The 18,964-nt window shown below is 38.9% G+C and overlaps 2 protein-coding genes across 4 annotated transcripts in view; both read right to left on the bottom strand.

The window, feature by feature from the left end:
• The window catches only part of CHCHD3 (coiled-coil-helix-coiled-coil-helix domain containing 3), a 286,088-nt gene that overhangs the window by 233,288 nt on the left and 33,836 nt on the right, over positions 1-18,964 (bottom strand). The window lies entirely within an intron of this gene.
• On the bottom strand, positions 8,651-9,737 carry LOC130851090 (BCL2/adenovirus E1B 19 kDa protein-interacting protein 3-like). The gene has a single exon (XM_057730959.1). It carries the CDS (start codon positions 9,735-9,737, stop codon positions 9,138-9,140), a length of 600 nt encoding a protein of 199 aa, XP_057586942.1. The 3' UTR covers positions 8,651-9,137.

The following is an 18,964-nucleotide window of genomic DNA, read 5'->3' as shown; positions in this document are numbered from 1 at the left end:
AAGGTGTTAACTGTTTGATCTGTGGAGTCAAACATCAGTCATTAGGTGAAATATGTCACCAACTTTTTGGGTAGCTTAAGGATGATTTAGAAAAAATATACCACACACTCTCCAAAATCACATATAATCTAAGTGAAAAATGTGGACTGCCACTCAAAAAAGAAATTCAAGGCAAGTGCCTCCTCTCCAACTCTCCACGCCACTGCCACCACCACCACCAGGTTTCTGCTCCCGCAGACCCTCCTGCACAGATAAGTGAGCCACCGCTACCAACAGTATATTATTTATAAAGGAGAGAAGGATGGGTATTCATTACAGGCTTACTGTACTCACTATAAGGTTTATTTTAATGCTTAAGCTCAGTTTTCTATTCTCTGGTCAACTTACATGAAGTTATTTTGCTTGTTTAATTATTTTCTCCCAAATCAAGCAACCTCAAGGAATACACAAACTAGGGAAATCAATCAATTCACTAGGTAGTAAATCCACATGGACTTAATCCTACGCTAGGCTTTCTAAGAGATGAAGACATACGGTCCCTACCATTAAGGAGAGGAAAGTCTGAGTCAGCAGTAAGGTTTAGTATTAATGACACTTACAAAGGCAGGATGTAGTGAAGGAGTGTTTCATGAAGGAGGAGGGACACAGGCAAGGACACACATTAAGCAGACGGAAAGGAAACCAAACAAAGCTTGTATGTAAGAAAAAAAAATTGAAGGGTAAACTGTGAGGAGCCTTGGAAACTAGGCACGAGTTTGGATAAGAAATGTTAAGAAATAGGGCATCATGGACAGTTGTTCAAAAATGAAAACAATGCAATGAAATTGGGCACTACGGGAAGTCTAACCTGGCAAAGATCTGCAGATGAACTGGGTGGGAAGCGTAAAGCACTGAGTGGTGTGCAGCCTCATTCTTCCCCCCAACCTCAGAGGCACCACATGGAGCTTGTTAGAGATGCAACTATTCCAGACCCACCCGGAACCAGACATCAGAAACCCTGGGGTTGGGTGGGGCCAGCAATCTGTGTGCTACCAAGCCCACCAGATTCCGGATGCTTGCTCACGTCTGAGAGACATGGGCATAAGGTTATGAGGACCTGAACTAGGATACTGGCCATAAACATGGAGTCTAAGACAAAAGGGCTTTCACGGGAAAAACTGGTCATCTGTGACTGAGAGATGAAAGAGAAAGAAGTCAAAGGTGTACCCAGTTGCCAGAAAACTAATACCCATGATGGTCAATTAAGGAAAGAAGGAGAGGCTGTTTGGGAAAGAAAGATGAGTTCAGTTCCAGACATATTCAGTTGAAAGTAATGGTAGAATCACCGTGTGGAATGGTAGGCAATTAGATATTTGAACCTGAAATTCAGATTTGATTTGAGACTTGGCTGGAAATGCTGATTTGGGAATGACTCTTACAGATCTGAGCTCAGTGAATTCTCCTGGAAAAAAAAAATGTATAAAGAGAAAAGAGTAGAAGGCTAAGGAACAGGTCTTAAAAATTCATCAGATGAAGGAGAGGGATGAAAGAAGCACATCATTAGAGACAAAGAAGAAATGGAATGGAAAGGAAGAAATGAACCAAGGTACCACGTGCAGAAATGAGAGACAGATTTCATCTCACGTGCCAGTTCCAGATCAACTGGCAGCAGCGGCCTGGGGTGCCATGTGTAGGACTCCAAGGCCCAGTCCCGGTTCAGGGAATTCACGTCTACCCGGGCACGGGAGGAAGGTCTGGCAGCATGGCTTACCATGACCTACCATCCCATGGAGTGCGTGGAAATCAGATGGTTTGGGCAACAGGAATCGGTGGGAGGAGAACAATGGAAGGCAGCAATCACAGGCCTCTCTTCACCAAGTTCAGAAATGAAACAAAAAGGAACGAGCTGGAAAAATTATAAATAAAAGATGATTTTTGCAATTGGTGGAGATCTGTGCATGTTTGAAGGGCAGTCATAATCAATAATCTGCAACTAAATTGTAAAAGACTGATGAATGCTAGTGGTTGTTGCTCAGAAGTAATTTAGAAAATATAATGTATACATTATTCACAAAGATCTGGTTGCACAATAACACAGACCAATTCACACTGCTATATCATATTCTAGTCCACCTTCCTAATTACCAGGCTGATGCAAGCAAGGTTCATAGCACATTTTTTTAAACATGTATTTTATAACAGTAAAACAGTGGACAAGCCTACTTTCATGTGCTAAAAAGCTTTAACCAAGACTAATGTCCTTACCTAAATAATTTGCTTTGGTAAACAGAAAGTCAAAACCACTCCAAAACTTAGAGTCATAAATATTCTTCCTTCTTCCTACTGTTATGAACTAGTGTGTGCTTTTTTAGCAATAAAAACTGTATTTTATCCAAAAATCCATTAATTGCTAATAAAATTCTTAAATTCAATGAAAAGATTTAGTACTTCAAACTCTGACCAACACTATTTTCTAAAGGAGACTTTAAGTGTATCTTTGCATGTAATCAAAGTCCAAGGAAAGCAAAAGACTCAAAAGTCTGAAAATAAAATCTATCTTCTAATCCACCTACAATCCTGGGAAATATCAACTAACTCCAATCTCAAGACTTTTTTTTGAATGAAAATAAAAGTTTTGACCCAATTACGGCCCTTCTTCTAAGGAAAAAAAGAAAGAAAGAAAACAAAAAACAAACCTAGAGTCCTATTTCTAGATACTGGTCCTTATCAGGCAGCAGAAATAGTGGGAGGATCACATATAGTCAGACCTCTGGGCTTCAGCAGCTTCATTTATAGCCCACTAAGCGTGAGATGCCAAAAAGGACCTATTTAACCCACGAGCTAACCACTGCAGAACAATGGCCTCTCCTGGGAAGTTTTAAATAGAGCAATTCAGATTTTTTACTCATGCTTGATTCATATTTTATTTATGGTAGTTCAAATATATTAAAACTGTGAGACAGCATAATAGATATTGGTATAATATTTTTCATTAAACTATTGGGCAATACCCTGAGCTTTGTATTTTTTATTAAATTCACACTGTGATAATTAGGTCAGCCTCTCTTTTATCTATAGCCCTGTTTTTTCCTTCATCTAACGAATATCCACCTATTGTTCAGAAAACACTATTTAAACGTAGTCGTAAGTGGTTGTAACCTCTCATAAAACAAAAATAATTCTCTGTGAAGCATTATGGAACCTCTGTGAATTCATTGATCATAAATGACTTCACCAATCTTTAAGACACAAGACTGTGCACAAGAATTTGAAGAACAAAGGTCATGTCCTATCTTTAATTTAAACCCAAGAATGTACTTAACCTTTTTTCTAAAAGTAAAATAAATTATCCACAGTCAAGTTAAACTGAACAGAAGATAATAGTAAAAACATTTATTATGATTATATTCCTAATGATCCACAAATTTCCTTCCTACCAGTGTTAAACAGAGGAAGGTGGTAGACCACTTTGTTTCTCAGAAGCAGTTCATTTGTATAACTTACACCATGTGCTATGTAAGGCTTCAGGATGTAAACCCTTCAGAACACCTGGGAGGACATAAAAGGTACTTGTTCAGACCAGTAGTTTTCACCTTTATCAGACCCTATGCTGTCCTTCTATAGTACACAGTGTGTAATACTCCCTTTATTATGCTGAAAATAAATAGATGATAATACAGACACAAGATTTTTCATCAAGTGTAATATTAAAAAAAAGGAGAAAAATTTATAATGAATAATGGCATTTTACTAGGTAAATGCTCAAGTCTATAATAGAGACAATAAAATAGTTTATATGTTAAATCACCACAAGTGCAATAGCTACAATTACTGCAACATAGCAGTTGCATTCCCAGAAAATTCAGGGTATCTCAAAACCATACAAAACATACTTTCTGTTTATACATAAGACACAAGTTCTGGGCTGGGTAAGCAGGTTTTCAGCTGCATGAACTTCTGATGGGACATTCTGAAATCAAGGGCACAGGATGATTCTTCAAGGGGCGGAACTACCGGAGGCACTGCAAGCTGTCTAGATCCCTGCCCACCCCACTAAACCCCAGTGGCTCCCCCAAAATTTCTAAAATGCCTCCCTGTCATCCTGATAAAAGATAAACATGGGAAACCTAGCTACTTTACAGTTTGTATGACCGCTGATAGTCCCAAATAATGCACTTACAGTAATATGGACTTTTCAAACACAAATTTGGAGATGACAGCAAAGTGCCTTCCTCCCATGTGATCTCTGCCTCAAGCTGCCCACATATTACCAGCTTCCTCTCTCTTGATACTCACCAAATCACATTTGCCCAGTCCCACTCATACAGATCATCTTGCTTTTCTCCTTAGAGTATCCAAAACCACTTTATGCTAATCATCATAGTGTCTATTTTTTTTCCTCTCCTGACGCCTCAAAATACAAGGACAAGGACTTCACTAAGAATCCAATGGAAATGGAAAGTGGGTACAAATTAGAGCCTAAAGACCCCAGCTCACTGTTATATCACAAGAATGCACACAGATACACAGTGATACCCATCTACCCAAACTATTCAAATGTATTGAGCATTCGCAGACATTTTCAGATTAATGCCTTTGAGAGAACAATTTCCCAAGCACAGATTTCTTTCAAGCGGACACACTCCCATCAAAACTATCTACATCAGATAGCTCTTGGCCAATTAAAACCGTATGTTTCATAGGTGACAACATCAGAATTAACACTGAACAAACAGTTCAATAAAGCCATATCATTTTTATAGTCAAAGAAAATGAGAAAAGGATTTAAAGTTATTCACTCTAAATTAACTTATAATAATTCACAGAGATTCCATTTTGAAATTAAGGATGTGAAGGGTTTAATAAGGAATAATTTCTCTATAAACACCAAAAATAAATTAGCTTTCACTACAGCATATAATATGAAACTATCTAGAATAAACAGTAGGAAGGCAGCAAGAATAAGTAGAATCTAAACACATGATACTTTAAAAGAAATGCATTTATGTTATTTTAAACTCTTAAAAAGTGTCATCGGTAGAGGTCCCTAGGAATTATTTTAATGACACTAATAATTAGAATGCCAACTTATTCTCTGTAAATACTAATGTCCAACATACATGATGATTACATAAAATAATTTGCTAAGTAATTTGAGATTTCCCCTTGGAATTTTCTTACCAAACCCTCCCTCACTTCTACCCCATCACCCACTCCCACCTTGTTTCATATAAGTAAACATAAATCTTCTCTAATTTCATGACAAACTGTAAATTAAATGAATCCAAATTAATAAGATTTTGCTGCGTGCTTTAACACTTACAAGTGGCTTTAACATATTTGATCTCGGTTATATAATTTATAGAGAATTTAACAGTAAGAAATTAATCTAAGACATTATTCGTATATAATATAAAAATGTCTTTAAAAGAATAGTATAAAATGTTCAGATTTAAGTTGATATGCATCTGAAATATGGCTATAAAATAATTATAATGGTATAACATGCCACACATGAAAGACTTTCATTTTATCATCACAACCATGGCGGGGGGGGGGGGGGGGGGTGTACACACCATGTGACTGCAAAATAAAGAAGCATGTCATATCTGATTTCTCTTAAATGGACATAAAAACAGAGCTCAATGAGCAGAGCAAAACAATTTTAAAGAATCAGGTTTAAAGAGACCTGTTCTCTTCCTGACTCTATCGTCGGTGACTTAAATTCTTATCTGTAAATTACCAATCAGGTTTCTCTTGAAGATGAAACTAAGTGAACTGAGGAGCTATTTTAAGTCCAAAAATGAACTCATTACAAAAACAGAATGAAACTCCCTTCAAGTGAAGAACCACCAGCATTTTATTTAAAAAATCCTGACTGATGCTGTATAACATTTCACTGAGCCAGTACTATATTTTGCAAGAGGCTATTTTAAGCCATATATTCTTCAGAACGTCAACATGCTAGGATTTACCATTTTTTCAACCTAAGAAAAGATTATATAACAGAAGAATTTGTGGTGCATCTTTCAAGAGGATTTAAGATCTGGGTGATGTCCAGGTCCAATTACCGAAGTATTTTAGCTTCTGACCTCCAAGGTTCACATATTTATTGTAAATGAATTTACATTTACCAGATGTAACAAGAATTAATTTGAATCTCTTTCACTGTCTTGAAACACTGCTAAAGTCACAGATTATGATGAATGATGAGGAGACTAAAGGGCAAAGTAAAATTGATGTTGATCAAGTATTGTCTAAAAAATGGCCAGTTTAAATGACTATTAAATCTTCCTCTTAGAAGCATGAAGGCTGGTGGCAGTGAGAAAGACTTAGACAATGAGGAAGAGCAATATATACTTTATATATAAAACAATGAAAAACTGGAAGCTAATTAAATACCCAGAAACAAGAAAATGGTCAAACAGTAAAATAGAACAGCCATACAATGAAATACTAAGCTAATATTAAGGAACAGGTATTAAAGACTATTAATCCCAGGAAAATATTCTCACAAGTGAAAAGGATTAAGACACTAAATTGAAAATACTGTTTGCCGTTCATTTTGTTTTGTATGTCACATGTCCGGCTCTGAAAAAAGCACAAGAAACACATACGTACAGCCTGGAATGATATATACAAAATGATAATGATTGTCTTCGAATTGGGGGAGAAAGGACCACTTTTCTTTCTCTCTCTATACATAATAGTATTTTATACCAAAAACACATTTTTACATTCATAACCATTTTAAATGAGGCATGAATAGGCAAAAAATTCCAACTTTTACAAACACCCTTTATCAATTCAATAATGAACATCAAATGTACAGATTATACTGGTTTAGCTAACAGAAGTTCAAACCACCTTACACCAAAAGAGAGCTGGCTGGGATTAAAGTGCGTCCAAAAACAAACACCACAGGACTTCCCTGGTAGCGCAGTGGTTAGGAATGCACCTGTTGATGCAGGGGACACAGGTTCAAGCCCTGGTGCAGGAGGATCCCACATGCCGCGAAGCAACTAAGCCCATGCGCCACAACTACTGAACCTGTGTTCTAGAGCCTGCGAGCCACAACTACAGAGCCCGAGTGCCACAACTACTGAAGCCTGTGTGCCTACAGCCCATGTTCCACAACAAGAGTAGCCCTCACTCGCAGCAACTAGAGAAAGCCCGCGTGCAGCAACAAAGACCCAACACAGCCAATTAATTAATTAATTAGAAAAAAACAAAAATAAACACCACAAGATTCAAGAAAACAAAATTGGTTTTCACTTTTTCCTTTTACCCCACAGCCATCCTGCGTACAATCCATTAAAACAGACTATGTATTCTTAAAAGGCAAACAAAGAAAATACAATCACACATCATTATTATAACAAAGTCTGGGGGAGCATTATTTCTAGCACAGTTTCTTATTACACTGTCTGGAAGCACACCACACAACAAGGGCTATTTGACAAAGAGTTCTTCTGGATTGAAAACAATGAAATTCAAAGTAACAGAAAAAAGATATTCAGTGGCCATATTAAATATAGGTAGAAAATGGGGAGAATCTTAGCCAAAATAGTGTCTTTTCACTTCAGTTTTTCAAGTAGCATTTAATTTTTTGTCTTCCATTTAGATTTTTCATTTGATAACACCAGTAGCCCTAGTATGATGAATGATATGTTACCAAGGACAGCTGATGAAAAATTCTTAGTCACTGACTTCAATAATCAGCTGAGGTTAAGCTAAGTCAGATAAAAAGAATGAAAGATAACCACTGATAGGATTTTCTACATCAGCAACAAATACCCCACAACATAATGATGGTGAAGCTCCATGGAATACACTTCCCACATGCAGCAGTCACTGCTACCAAGCGTCACTATATTTTGGGATGTTCTAGAAAATCACTCTATAAATTGCCCATTTGGGCTGTAAAACAGACATAGAGACCTATTTATTTTATTCCACACAGGCATAGGCCAAAAGAAAACAACATCAATGATAAATTTTAACTATATCATATCTACCACTACATTCTTTGTTGCCAGTAGCAAAATAAAACATGTAGTGTTCTTTGCTTGCTGATCAGATTTATACTTAGTAGGAAACACGTATCAAAATTTAGCCTTGTTTCCTTAAAATGGAATCTGACAACTTCTCACTGGGGTTTCATGGCCTGAAGCATCTCTAGTAAAAGCTATTATTCAATGTACTAAATTTTCATTTTTTTAAGTTGCTTAGTAGTACATGTGCACACTGCAATCACTGGCTAAGACGAAAATATTTTAAACACCTATTTGTGGGAATAGCATCTCAATAACAGATATGAAAACCATCACTTTTGACAAAGCTTTCAAGACAGGGTAGCAATGACAAATGACAAGACACTGTAACAGATACTATAGCTTTACCTTGACTTTCATCTTATTTATTTAGATTTAAAGGAAAATCAAACTAAATTATTCATTTCTTGCAGCAGTAGAGGAATCCTCAGATGCTGTTTATGCAGTTTGGATATAAACTGAAAATATCAAGTCTTTTCAATTTTTCATGCACGCTGATAAATCAGGAGCAACTAAAATCCAAACAGGAATTCAGATATGTGAGAAAGTGAAGTGTTTGTAACCAAAACATTCCAACATAACTCAGCTTTATTTTGACAAGAACTTGTGTCTCCGGGTTACCAACATTTTCAGCACTTAGAGTCTTGGCTCTACCATTTTCTACTCTCACCTGGGAATCCAAAGAAAATTACGAATGACTAACACAGCACAGACTGTCATAGAGGCAATTCGTGGCTGGGCACATGGCGGATCAGAATAAAGACAACATTCTCCAGCCTGGCTTGCAGTCCTGTAGCCTCATGACTACGTTCTGGCTAATAATATGTGAGTGGACGTGGTGTGTGCGGCTTTTTTTTTTTTTTTTATGTTAAAATTATTTATACTTAAATATTTATAATATCCAAAGACCGGTTACTACCAAATTATTACAGTAGATATTAATCAGTGACATGCTTATTACGTGATCCCATAAGTATGATTATGGGAGAGCATGGTCTTAGTGTCTTTATTTTACTGAGTGAGGAGAACGACACAGGTCCGCATCCCCTGTGAGCTGTGCCGCGGACAGCACGTCCCCACTGCGCGAGCGCGGCCAAGGCGTCCTCAGAAGGTGCTGGTGGACGTCGTCAGGCGCCTCCCGATGTAGATCCCCAGGCCGATGGCCAGCAGATGGGACAGCAGGAGCGAGGGCAGGAAGACCTTGAGGAACTCGGCGGAGAAGACGCCGCCCTTCTTCATGACGCGCGTGTCGCGCATGCTGAGTGCGGAGGCGCGCGGCGAGCGCTTGAAGAGCAGGAACTCCTTGCTCGGGGGGATGTTTTCTGGCCGGCTGGACCAATCCCAAATCCAGTCCGAGTTTTTCTTCAAGATGCTTTCGACTTCTTTCCTTCTCTCCAGGTAATCTTCCTCAGACTGGTAGCTGTTCTTTTCTCCAATACTGTGTGTGTCTGTCTCAGAAGCTCTGTTAGTATCCTGTGGGGTCTGCGAGCGTGGCGGGCTGTCACAGTGAGAACTCTTGGAGCTGCTCCGTCCAGATTCATGCTGGGCGTCCAGCAGTATTTTTTCCATGTCGCCGTTATAAATAGAAACGGAGTCTGGAACACCACTCCCGTTCCCATTACTGCCGAAGTGTAATTTCACCCAGGAGCGCGGGTGCGCGCTTCTGTCGCCGCACACTTGCCATCCGTCTTCAAACTCAGCCATCCGAGGTGGGGGGGTGAGGTGGCAGGCGGGGAGGGTGGCAGTTATGTGGTTTATCCTGCGTTTGATTTCTAACGAGGCTGAACACCTTGTCACTCGCTTCCTGGCCACGTGGAGAGCATCTTGCTGAATTAGCTGGGCAGATCTGCTCTTCTCTCCTACCGAGAGGCCCGTCTTTCTCCATGTACCTCGATATTCAAGACACAAGCCTTCCTTTTTGTGGCCGCGTCACGAGGCCTGCGGGGTTGAACCTGGGCCCGGTAGTGAACGCGCCGCGTCCTCACCACTGACCTTCGGGGAACTCCCAGCACAAGCCTCTCTTCATTAGCATGTGCTGCAGGGGACTTTCGCTGTGGAAAGACTGCCTTCCCACTCGAGTCTTCTGGTTCTTCTCAAGAACACAAAAGTTCTTGCTTTGAATTCAGTCAAATGTTCAACCTCTTCCTTACCTGAGGCGCTGCAGACTCCACGGTGCTGCTCCACTCACACGGACCTGGGTTCCGTGCAGCTGGCTTGAACCTGCGCCTGTGAGCTGCCGCAGGTGCGGTGATTGCAGGCAGACCGTCCCTGGCCGGGCACCGTCCCCTGGCAGGACTGCCTCTGCTCCCAAGCTGGCCACACGCACGGGTCTCCTTCTGGGCCCAAGACAGTTCCTCTCCTGTGAGCCGTGGCTCCAGGCCTTCCCAGGCGGGTGCAGGAGGGGGGCGCGGAGGCGGAGCAGACTGCACCCCCGCCCAGGCCGGCGTCGCTGTGCTCCTACCCCGGGGACGTGACCCAGAGCTGCTGCTATGCGCCGTGCCCAGGGCACGGGGGGCACCACACAGCACCCACGTTCTGGGCCCGGACCCCCGCGCGCCTGTGTGCGGCTTTTAAGCTATTCCCCATGGTACAGGCTAGAGGACAGCTGGGAGCCATTGTGGACCATATGGATAAAGGAAATGCCTTAGGGTTGCAGAGAGCAATAAGACAGAAGGAGCCTGGATCCCCAAATTAAGGAATGATCAAATTACCCAAAATGTTATATAAGAGAAAAATAAAATTCTAACTTTTCAAGTCACTGCTACTTGGGGTCTCCATTAGATAATGGAACCTATCTTCTACCCCATAAACCCTTATAAAACATGGCAAAAATTCAAAGTTCTAACTTACCTTTTCTCAGACCTAGAAGAATCAAAAACAGCCTCAAAAACATGCACACTTAAGAGAAGAAGCTAAAAAATTAGCTAAAAAATTAGTATACTTGAAAGAGGTGCAAGAAACTTGAGGGCAGAAGTCCATATTTGTCCCAGGAAAGTCTCCTCATCCAGATACACCTAATAAGAGGAAACTGGAAAATCAATGAGGTACTCTGTCCAAACCAGGGTAAGCCATTTAAGCAAGTTATTCAATCTCTTTAGAAGAGAATGTCAGCTCTGAATCAGACTGCCTAGACCTAAAATCCTGCTCTGCCGTTTGCTATATTTGCATCTTTAGTCATTAGCTTACCTGTGACTCAGCCTCATCTTTAAAGTGGGTATAATAAAAGTAATAGTATAATAAAATTGTTGTGAGAATCATGTCACCTTCTGACATTTACCAACACCTCATCAGATTATACTTTAGCTCCCAAAAGCCCATACAAGTAGTCCTCAAATTTCAAATAACCTGCAATTTATAGATAACTTATTTTCTACCTGGCAATTCTTCAAGGTTCCATCCTACCATCTAATGCCTGTTTAACATCAGTCTAACATTATCATACTACCTACAGACTAAGAATTCACTAACTTTCTACCACCTTTCCAGCAAGCTAAAACCTCTGTGATAAAATCTTCCAACTATCTCAAAGGTTGTTGAGAATCTGACTAGCTGAAGCAACGCTCTTAAATTTTTTCCTTTTCTCTTCTCATGCAGCATTCTATATAACACAAGCAAGGATACAGCACAAGCAAGGATATAACACAACTCCTTTTTCACAGATTTCCTTTCATTGCAGATTCACTAAGCAGAATTTGAAATGAAAGGATTGATTAAATCACAAGTTCACTTCTTCCCACCTCCACCCCTTCCAAACATCTGTACAAAATGCAAATGTGAGCATCCTGTCCTGGGTGTTCCACCTAGGAACCCCATTTCCACTACTCTACACTCTGCTGTTAAACTTCAGAAATTCCTAAGTCCCAAAACAAACAACTGCACCACTTCAATACTCCCTTTGATATGCTAACAGTCCCTAAGAGAATTTCAACTAACAGCTGAAAAGTAAACATTAGTTTGGGTCTAAAACAGTCTGCTTAGGCATAAGTTAGGTGAAATATTAATACACTAGAGCTGCTGGTAATGTTTTTAGCATTAGTGTTAAAATTCTGTAAGAAAATAATTATTTTATGCATGTCATGACAAATTCGCTGCATTCTTAAGAAATGCAAATTATATCCAGGGGCCCTTTTTTCCAATACTGCATGTCCAATTTTATAAAAGATGTAAATGGAGAACTATAATCCACTTAAACATATTCACTTAACAGCAAGCTTGGTTGAAACACATCTTTTATTTTTTTTAATGAGCAATACTTGTACTTCACAATCTTAAAAATGCTTCTCTTACACTGCGGTAATATTTCTGCATTTTTCTAAAATTCCCTCAAACAATCTTAGGTTTCCCTTTGAGCATCCGCAATCACTGTAACTTTAAACATCCTTGCAGCACAGGACAGACCTTCAAAGGCTCAACACCGAGAGAACACCCTCGAAGGGAGTCTTCTATGGCAACCTCTTTTACGCCAATCACCCTTATCTCAGCAAGAAGTAGGGACCTTGGCATTCCTGTTAGGTGATATTCATTACAATCAAAATACGCAATAACATAGGGAACCAAGCCCCATAATAACACAGAGCCAACATACTGCTGCAGTCACTCAAAGCTGGCCACAGTCTGTGCCAGTGTGTACCCGTTTCCATACACTCTCCTCACTTCCTTTCCCAAAGCTTTTCTCCCCCCATACAGTCCAATGGACAACTGCATTTCTCAACACTTCTTGAAGTGTAAATCCTCTCACAATAGTACACTCTTAAGAAGCCCATGGCAATCTTTTTTTAAAGAACTTGTAATTTGTATGTCACATGATAAAGAGATTTTAAGTTTAAAACATTTGCTCATAAATTACTAATATTATTAAGATCATGACAAAGTTTATCAGAATATCTTTTTATAGCATTTACAATATATCAAAGTAAAATTCAACTTGTTTCGATCTTTCATTACGCAAAAAAAAATTCAAAACTGACATTATATTATGTTTGGTTTGGGAACCAATAGTATTCTTAAATATCAAAAATAAACAAAAACTGCTGGGGGGGATGGGATGAAATGGGAGTTTGAGATTGACATATATACTCTACTATGTATAAAACAAGTAACTAATGAGAACCTACTGTATTGCACAGGGAACTCTACTAGGTGCTCTGTGGTGACCTAAATGTGAAGGAAATCCAAAACGGAGGGGATATATGTAAACACATGGATGATTCACTTTGCTGTACAGCAGAAACTGACACAGCAGTGCAAAGCAACTCTCCTCCAATTTTTTTAAAAATCTATATTAACAAGAAAAAAAAACTGCTCTCATGATCTAATGTTCAGAACTCTTACATTTTGTACTTAAGTAAACTAAGTGGTTTAATTTTAGACCTGTATTTTATTTCTATTTTTGTTGTTGTTGTTGTTTTGTATTTTATTTCTAAATGATAAGATAAGAGAGAAGATTTCAGAGTGCTATTTGTAAATGAGAATACATTTGGGGGAGGATAGTTTTTATCTCAATAAATTAAAAGCAAAACGGAATAATCACCCTATTCTCTTTTTTAACATAAGTATTAAAATATAGGCACACCTCAGTGTGCTATGTGAGAATTTTTCGCAAATGAATACAGCTTACTAACGTAGTTAAAGGCATCCTAAAGCTAATTTTCAGGACCATCATCGTTTTTATGATGTTCATAAACTTGCTTTTCATCAGAGTCCTATATGTTTCTAGACTTTAACCAATAATCCATTATAGGCATAAATTAAATACTGCAGGACAATGAATAAAAATTTTAAACTACATAAATGTCTAGTCACCATGGCAGGTAGGAATATACATATGTGATAAAGCAAGTCAGGGACTAAAGCTCTTTTGCTTGATCTTCACTGACAATCACAAAACTCATTAGACATGCAAAGAAAATATTTAAATAATTGTTTTACTGCTGGATTTGTTAAGAGAATTTAAAATATCCTCCATTAGAGCTTTTGGCAGCAATGTGCTCTCCAGAACACTGTCACTCAAGTCCCCAGTTGGGAAATACTGCTTTAGAATGGTACAAAACACCACCCTAAGCAGACATGGATTCTTTCAAACCTTCCTGATAACTGGATAAATGCCTGTTTTTAGGTTTCAGGAGTTTCCTAATGGGATGCAGAAAATTAAAAGCTAATGGAAGAAGGAGTATTAAAAAAAAATGCACAATTCAACTTATACGCCAAATTTTAAAATGATTTGTTCTCAGATAATCAGCAGTTAATAGTATTCTCCAGCCCTACTATAAGCAAGTCTTATAAAAATGGAGGCCAAAAGCTTCTGCAAACTACTCGCATCAAGTATAAAAAGTTAGACTCTAAGTGTTGGTAATGATTAGAAAAATAACAAACTGGAGGTTGGGAAGAGTGGAGGGCAAGAATGTATATGGCAGAAGAGAAGTTCAGTAGATGTTCTTGCAGGGCCGACTTGGAAGAGAGAATCAAGGAAGCTGACTGAAGCATGTACTTGTCTGGAAGCATCCTCCTTGGCAGGAGATGGCACTGAGGATGTGGGTCATGTCAGTGTCCCCCAAGTTTACAGCTTTGATCCACGAAGCTGGCCTAGGGGGAGCTAAGTGACATACATCTTGTATACTGGAGGGCTACAACCCCATTAATGGTAAATGTGCTAGAGGGTTTTTCCCCAGTACCTAAAGCTTTTCCTGTCAACACCATCCAGGCTACTCAGGATCTCGCAAGCTACAAACTGAGTCAGACAGAGGGGCCTTTAACAGTTAAGAAGAAAGAGCCTACCTACTCCTCACCTAAGGGAGGAAATAAAATGTTAAGTGGTTACCTCCTATTTAACAAAAGAACTAGTAGAATTAGATTTTAGGTAAGGACAGAAGCAACTACAATACACTTAAGCTGTCTTGTCTGACAACTAATGAAGAGGTTCAGACTCACCAGGTAAAAAGCAAGAAAATAAACCTTTACAGGCTTACATCACGCACAAGAGAGCCACGCATCTCAACGCTCTTTAACATCCTACTTCAGGTCCCTTCTGTGCCCTGCGTACCAGCCATCACTGATGGAGAACTAATAGCAACTCTTCATGAGTCATCCTCATTAAAACAAATTGCCCAGAGAGCTGAAATACAGAAGGCTAAAGCTTTTTAATGAAGAAAATACCATAATCCTTTTTCTACCTTTAGGGGAGAGGTAAGCAGAGAACTGACTAGAATCCTAAGGAACAAAATATTAACAATTATAGGTTCTAACCATTGCAAATTAAAGTGAACTTTAATTCTTACCCTCAGAGCTCACAACATATGGATGTCTCATTCTTCCTTATATATGAGGCCTTATATCATTAGCATATATTTGAGTTCTACAAATTGTTTATTCAACCTTAAGTGCTAATAATATATGCCAAGAGCAGCAGATGACATAATGTACACTGCATGGTCCAATGCAGTTCTTACCCTGGGAATGCAAAAAGTTTGTAAACTTGGATAAGAAAAAAAAAAATGCATCTTTATTTTTATTAACTTCTAAATAAAAGTAAGCACTTCCTCCAATTATGAATGATGGCCTAAAATCAAGTAGGTTAGCCACAGTACCTGTGACTTTGTCATCAGAAGATATCATACATTTTCATAACATATTACAATAGTTTCAGACACCTCAAAATATAATATACCCAACACCAGATCTTTTTATTTAATGTGCTAATAAGTCAACATATTACCATGTTACAAATCTGGGTTTTTTAATATTTTGAAAATGTTATCACAATTGGTTTCCTTTGTAATGCTATATAATTTACGTATTTAAAAATTATTCTGAGAATGAAGTCACAGGCTTCACCAAAATGCCAAACATGGCACAAAAATGGTTCAGAGCTTCTAATCTAGTAGAGTGCACAGATTTGCAGTAAAGCTTAAATCCAGGTGTTGGTACCTGTGGCAGAAAGTCAGTCATTTAATCTCAGAGCCTCCGTTTCCCCATTTGTGCATATTTCTGAGGACAGCTGCGATGTCATCATGTGTGAAAAACCATGAATCAAGTTTTACATGATGCTAGACTATGCTAAAGCTGCCAGAGTTAGTAGCATATCTAGGTCAATACAATTTCTGTAAAGGATTTAACCAACAAAAATTTCAGAGTAAAAACAAAGGTCAAAGAGGACATTTTACAGTTTTAATCCAAACCCTGTAAAACACCTTGTCCTCAGGTAATTTTTGAAATACAGTCCAGAAAAATCAAATGACAGTTAAGATATGAACCAAACTCAAAGAGCTACAGCTCATTACTTCACATAATCATCTAAATTTTTTGTCACTCAAGAAAAGTCACTTTACCCAAGTTGAATCAACAAGAGAACTATTACCAGTTATATTTAAGATGCAAATATGGTTTATCCTCAAGCAAAAATCAGTCTCATCATTTTCTCTTTACCACAGAGTATAACACGTTTATAAATTATGTTGGAATGCTTTTTTGTTCAAATATGTTTTACACATTTTAATAATCACAGATCCAATTACAGGTTTAAAAAAAATTCAGTGTCTCAACAGGACAGACAGAGAAAACAGGTCTATCTTTTCAGGTTAAGATTAAGATTAATCGGACTTCCCTGCTGGTGCAGTGGTTAAGAATCCACGTGCCAATGCAGGGGACACGGGTTCCATCCCTGGTCCAGGGAGATCCCACATGCCGCGGAGCAACTAAGCCGTGCACAACTACTGAAGCCCATGCGCCTAGAGCCCATGCTCCGCAACAAGAGAAGCCACTGCAATAAGGAGCCCGTGCACCTCATGGAAGAGTAACCCCCACTCGCCGCAACTAGAGAAAGCCCTCAGGTAGCAACAAAGACCCAACGCAGCCAATAAATTAATTAATTTAAAAAAAAGATTAAGATTAACCTCCATTAGGATTCTCCATGAAAGAGAAAAGGGAACTGTACATTAAAATAATTACAGAATAAGTCTCTTCACCTGTTAATCACTTAGAATTAAGAGGAAAGCCCCATTTTCCACCTCTCCACTAGTAACACTGACTCCTTGGTCCAAGTCCCTTCCACAGCTAAGGCACTACCGCCGTATTCCATTGATTCTAAGAAACAATTATTCACATTTCAACAGCTCTGATATCGATGGCACTTTACTGTTGCTGTAGGGCAAGTGGCAGTCGTAACACAGTTCATGACATTGTCTATGTAAGGCCAAGAAAGCAACAGCATCAAAACATGCAGAATGAGTGTCAGCAGCTTGGGAGAAAACTCCAGAGTAGACAGTAAAGCCCTCCTGTAAGAAATGCTACATCCTAGCACTCTCAAAGGCACAGAGGAAGAGTGTGGAAATACACTGACATGACAACTCAGAGTCAGAGAGTAATTCAAAAACTTGGACTCTGAACGTGAATAAAATGCAAAAATATCATAACCAAGTCATTTCACTTCAATTTTCCTTTTTAATCTATGTTCTTCCAATAAATGTAAAATGAAATTCTAAAGGGTAAGAAAGCATTTTATCATAGCTTAATTGTCAAGGTTATTTCTCAGTGGAACATAAAATAATGGTGTGTCTTATAATTAATGGCACCTTCAGGTTCAATAGAACCCAGTATTACCAGCACAGAGGAGAGAGCTGTGCTCCGTTCTTGAAGAGCTCCTTCAGAAAATGACCACAGCCAAGCCAGAAAGCCCAACGACATTACACCTGCCAGCTTTCAACTGCTCCAGACACTGGCAAGGTTCTTGCAGGCCAGCAGGGCACTGCAACATTCAAGCAACCACTTTCTGAGGCCGCATTTCAGAAGGCAGTATCTCTATCTGCGTTATAACACGCTCCTGGCTCCTAACAGGGCAGACGAACCACAGGGGGAGACAGCATGACACACATACCCCTACAAACCAAAACACAGCTGGGATGCTAAATTTAGAACTACCAACCTTGACAGTACCCTTTTAATTACTATTTTTCCCTAATTCTCTAGAGTGATTTTTTTTAAACCTGGAAGCTGCCAACAGCATTTTTTTGTTATTGGCCAAGTTATTCTGAGTATCATATCCAAAAAATGAAACATAAATATTTTAAAGCAAGAGACCTTTAAGAATGCGTATGTTTGCACCTTGTTCATGTTAATGTATTTTTACCTAATTTTAAATGTTTAAACATTAGAGCTAAGCATACACACACACATTTATATATGAATAAATTTTTAGATAAAAGTGTATTTCAGACTGCTTGTGGACAAACGTCAAAAAATGACATAATTTCCACTTATAAATGTTCATAGAAATACACAAATACGCTCATAATTATAACTACATATATAACTGACTTGAGCGGCAAACTATACATAGCTGCAAACTCAATCATTAAGCACAAAATGTTTTGCCCAGGGGACAATGTTGGTATACAAAGATGAATGAAAATGGTTCTCATCTAAAAAGCTCACAATCTACCCAAGGAATCTCAGAGACAAGAGTCCATTCCACCATTTGCTAGATAAGAACACTAAGGCTCAGAGAAATAAACTTGACCAAGGTAAAATGGCTAGTTGCCTATAAGGTTGAGATAGAAGTCACATCTCATTTCCAATTAGCAATCCAATAACACACGAATTTAAATAGTCTGTTTACTAAGCAATGTTCTAGGCATCAAGTTACCGCTCAGGTGAGGTATAGAAGAGGAAACCACTGTGACTAGCCCATAGGGACTCAGGACTGACAGGTCCCAAAGCGTGAGCTCCCACCACTGCACCACACTGCCTCTGACTGACTCCACAACAACGGACATGTCTGCAGGCTCTGACCCTCCCTGAAAAATGGCCTGACACAGCACAAAATTAGTGCAGTGTACCTGTGCTAAATTCTCCCTCCTAGTTAGAGTTTAATGGGGAGAAATGCAGGACTTACTACCTGGAAATAGAGAAAAACATCCCCCCCCCCACTATCACACCTG

Source organism: Hippopotamus amphibius, chromosome 4 (assembly GCF_030028045.1).
Source record: "Hippopotamus amphibius kiboko isolate mHipAmp2 chromosome 4, mHipAmp2.hap2, whole genome shotgun sequence".
In the NCBI taxonomy this organism is placed as follows: Eukaryota; Metazoa; Chordata; class Mammalia; order Artiodactyla; family Hippopotamidae; genus Hippopotamus; species Hippopotamus amphibius.
The sequence above is the reverse complement of the archived record's forward strand: the minus strand, read 5'-3'. Positions and strand labels throughout refer to the sequence as shown.

What these genes read in the sequence shown, in the direction of transcription:
- LOC130851090 (XM_057730959.1), bottom strand. Translation starts at nt 9,737, where the DNA reads ATGGCTGAGTTTGAAGACGGATGGCAAGTGTGCGGCGACAGAAGCGCG.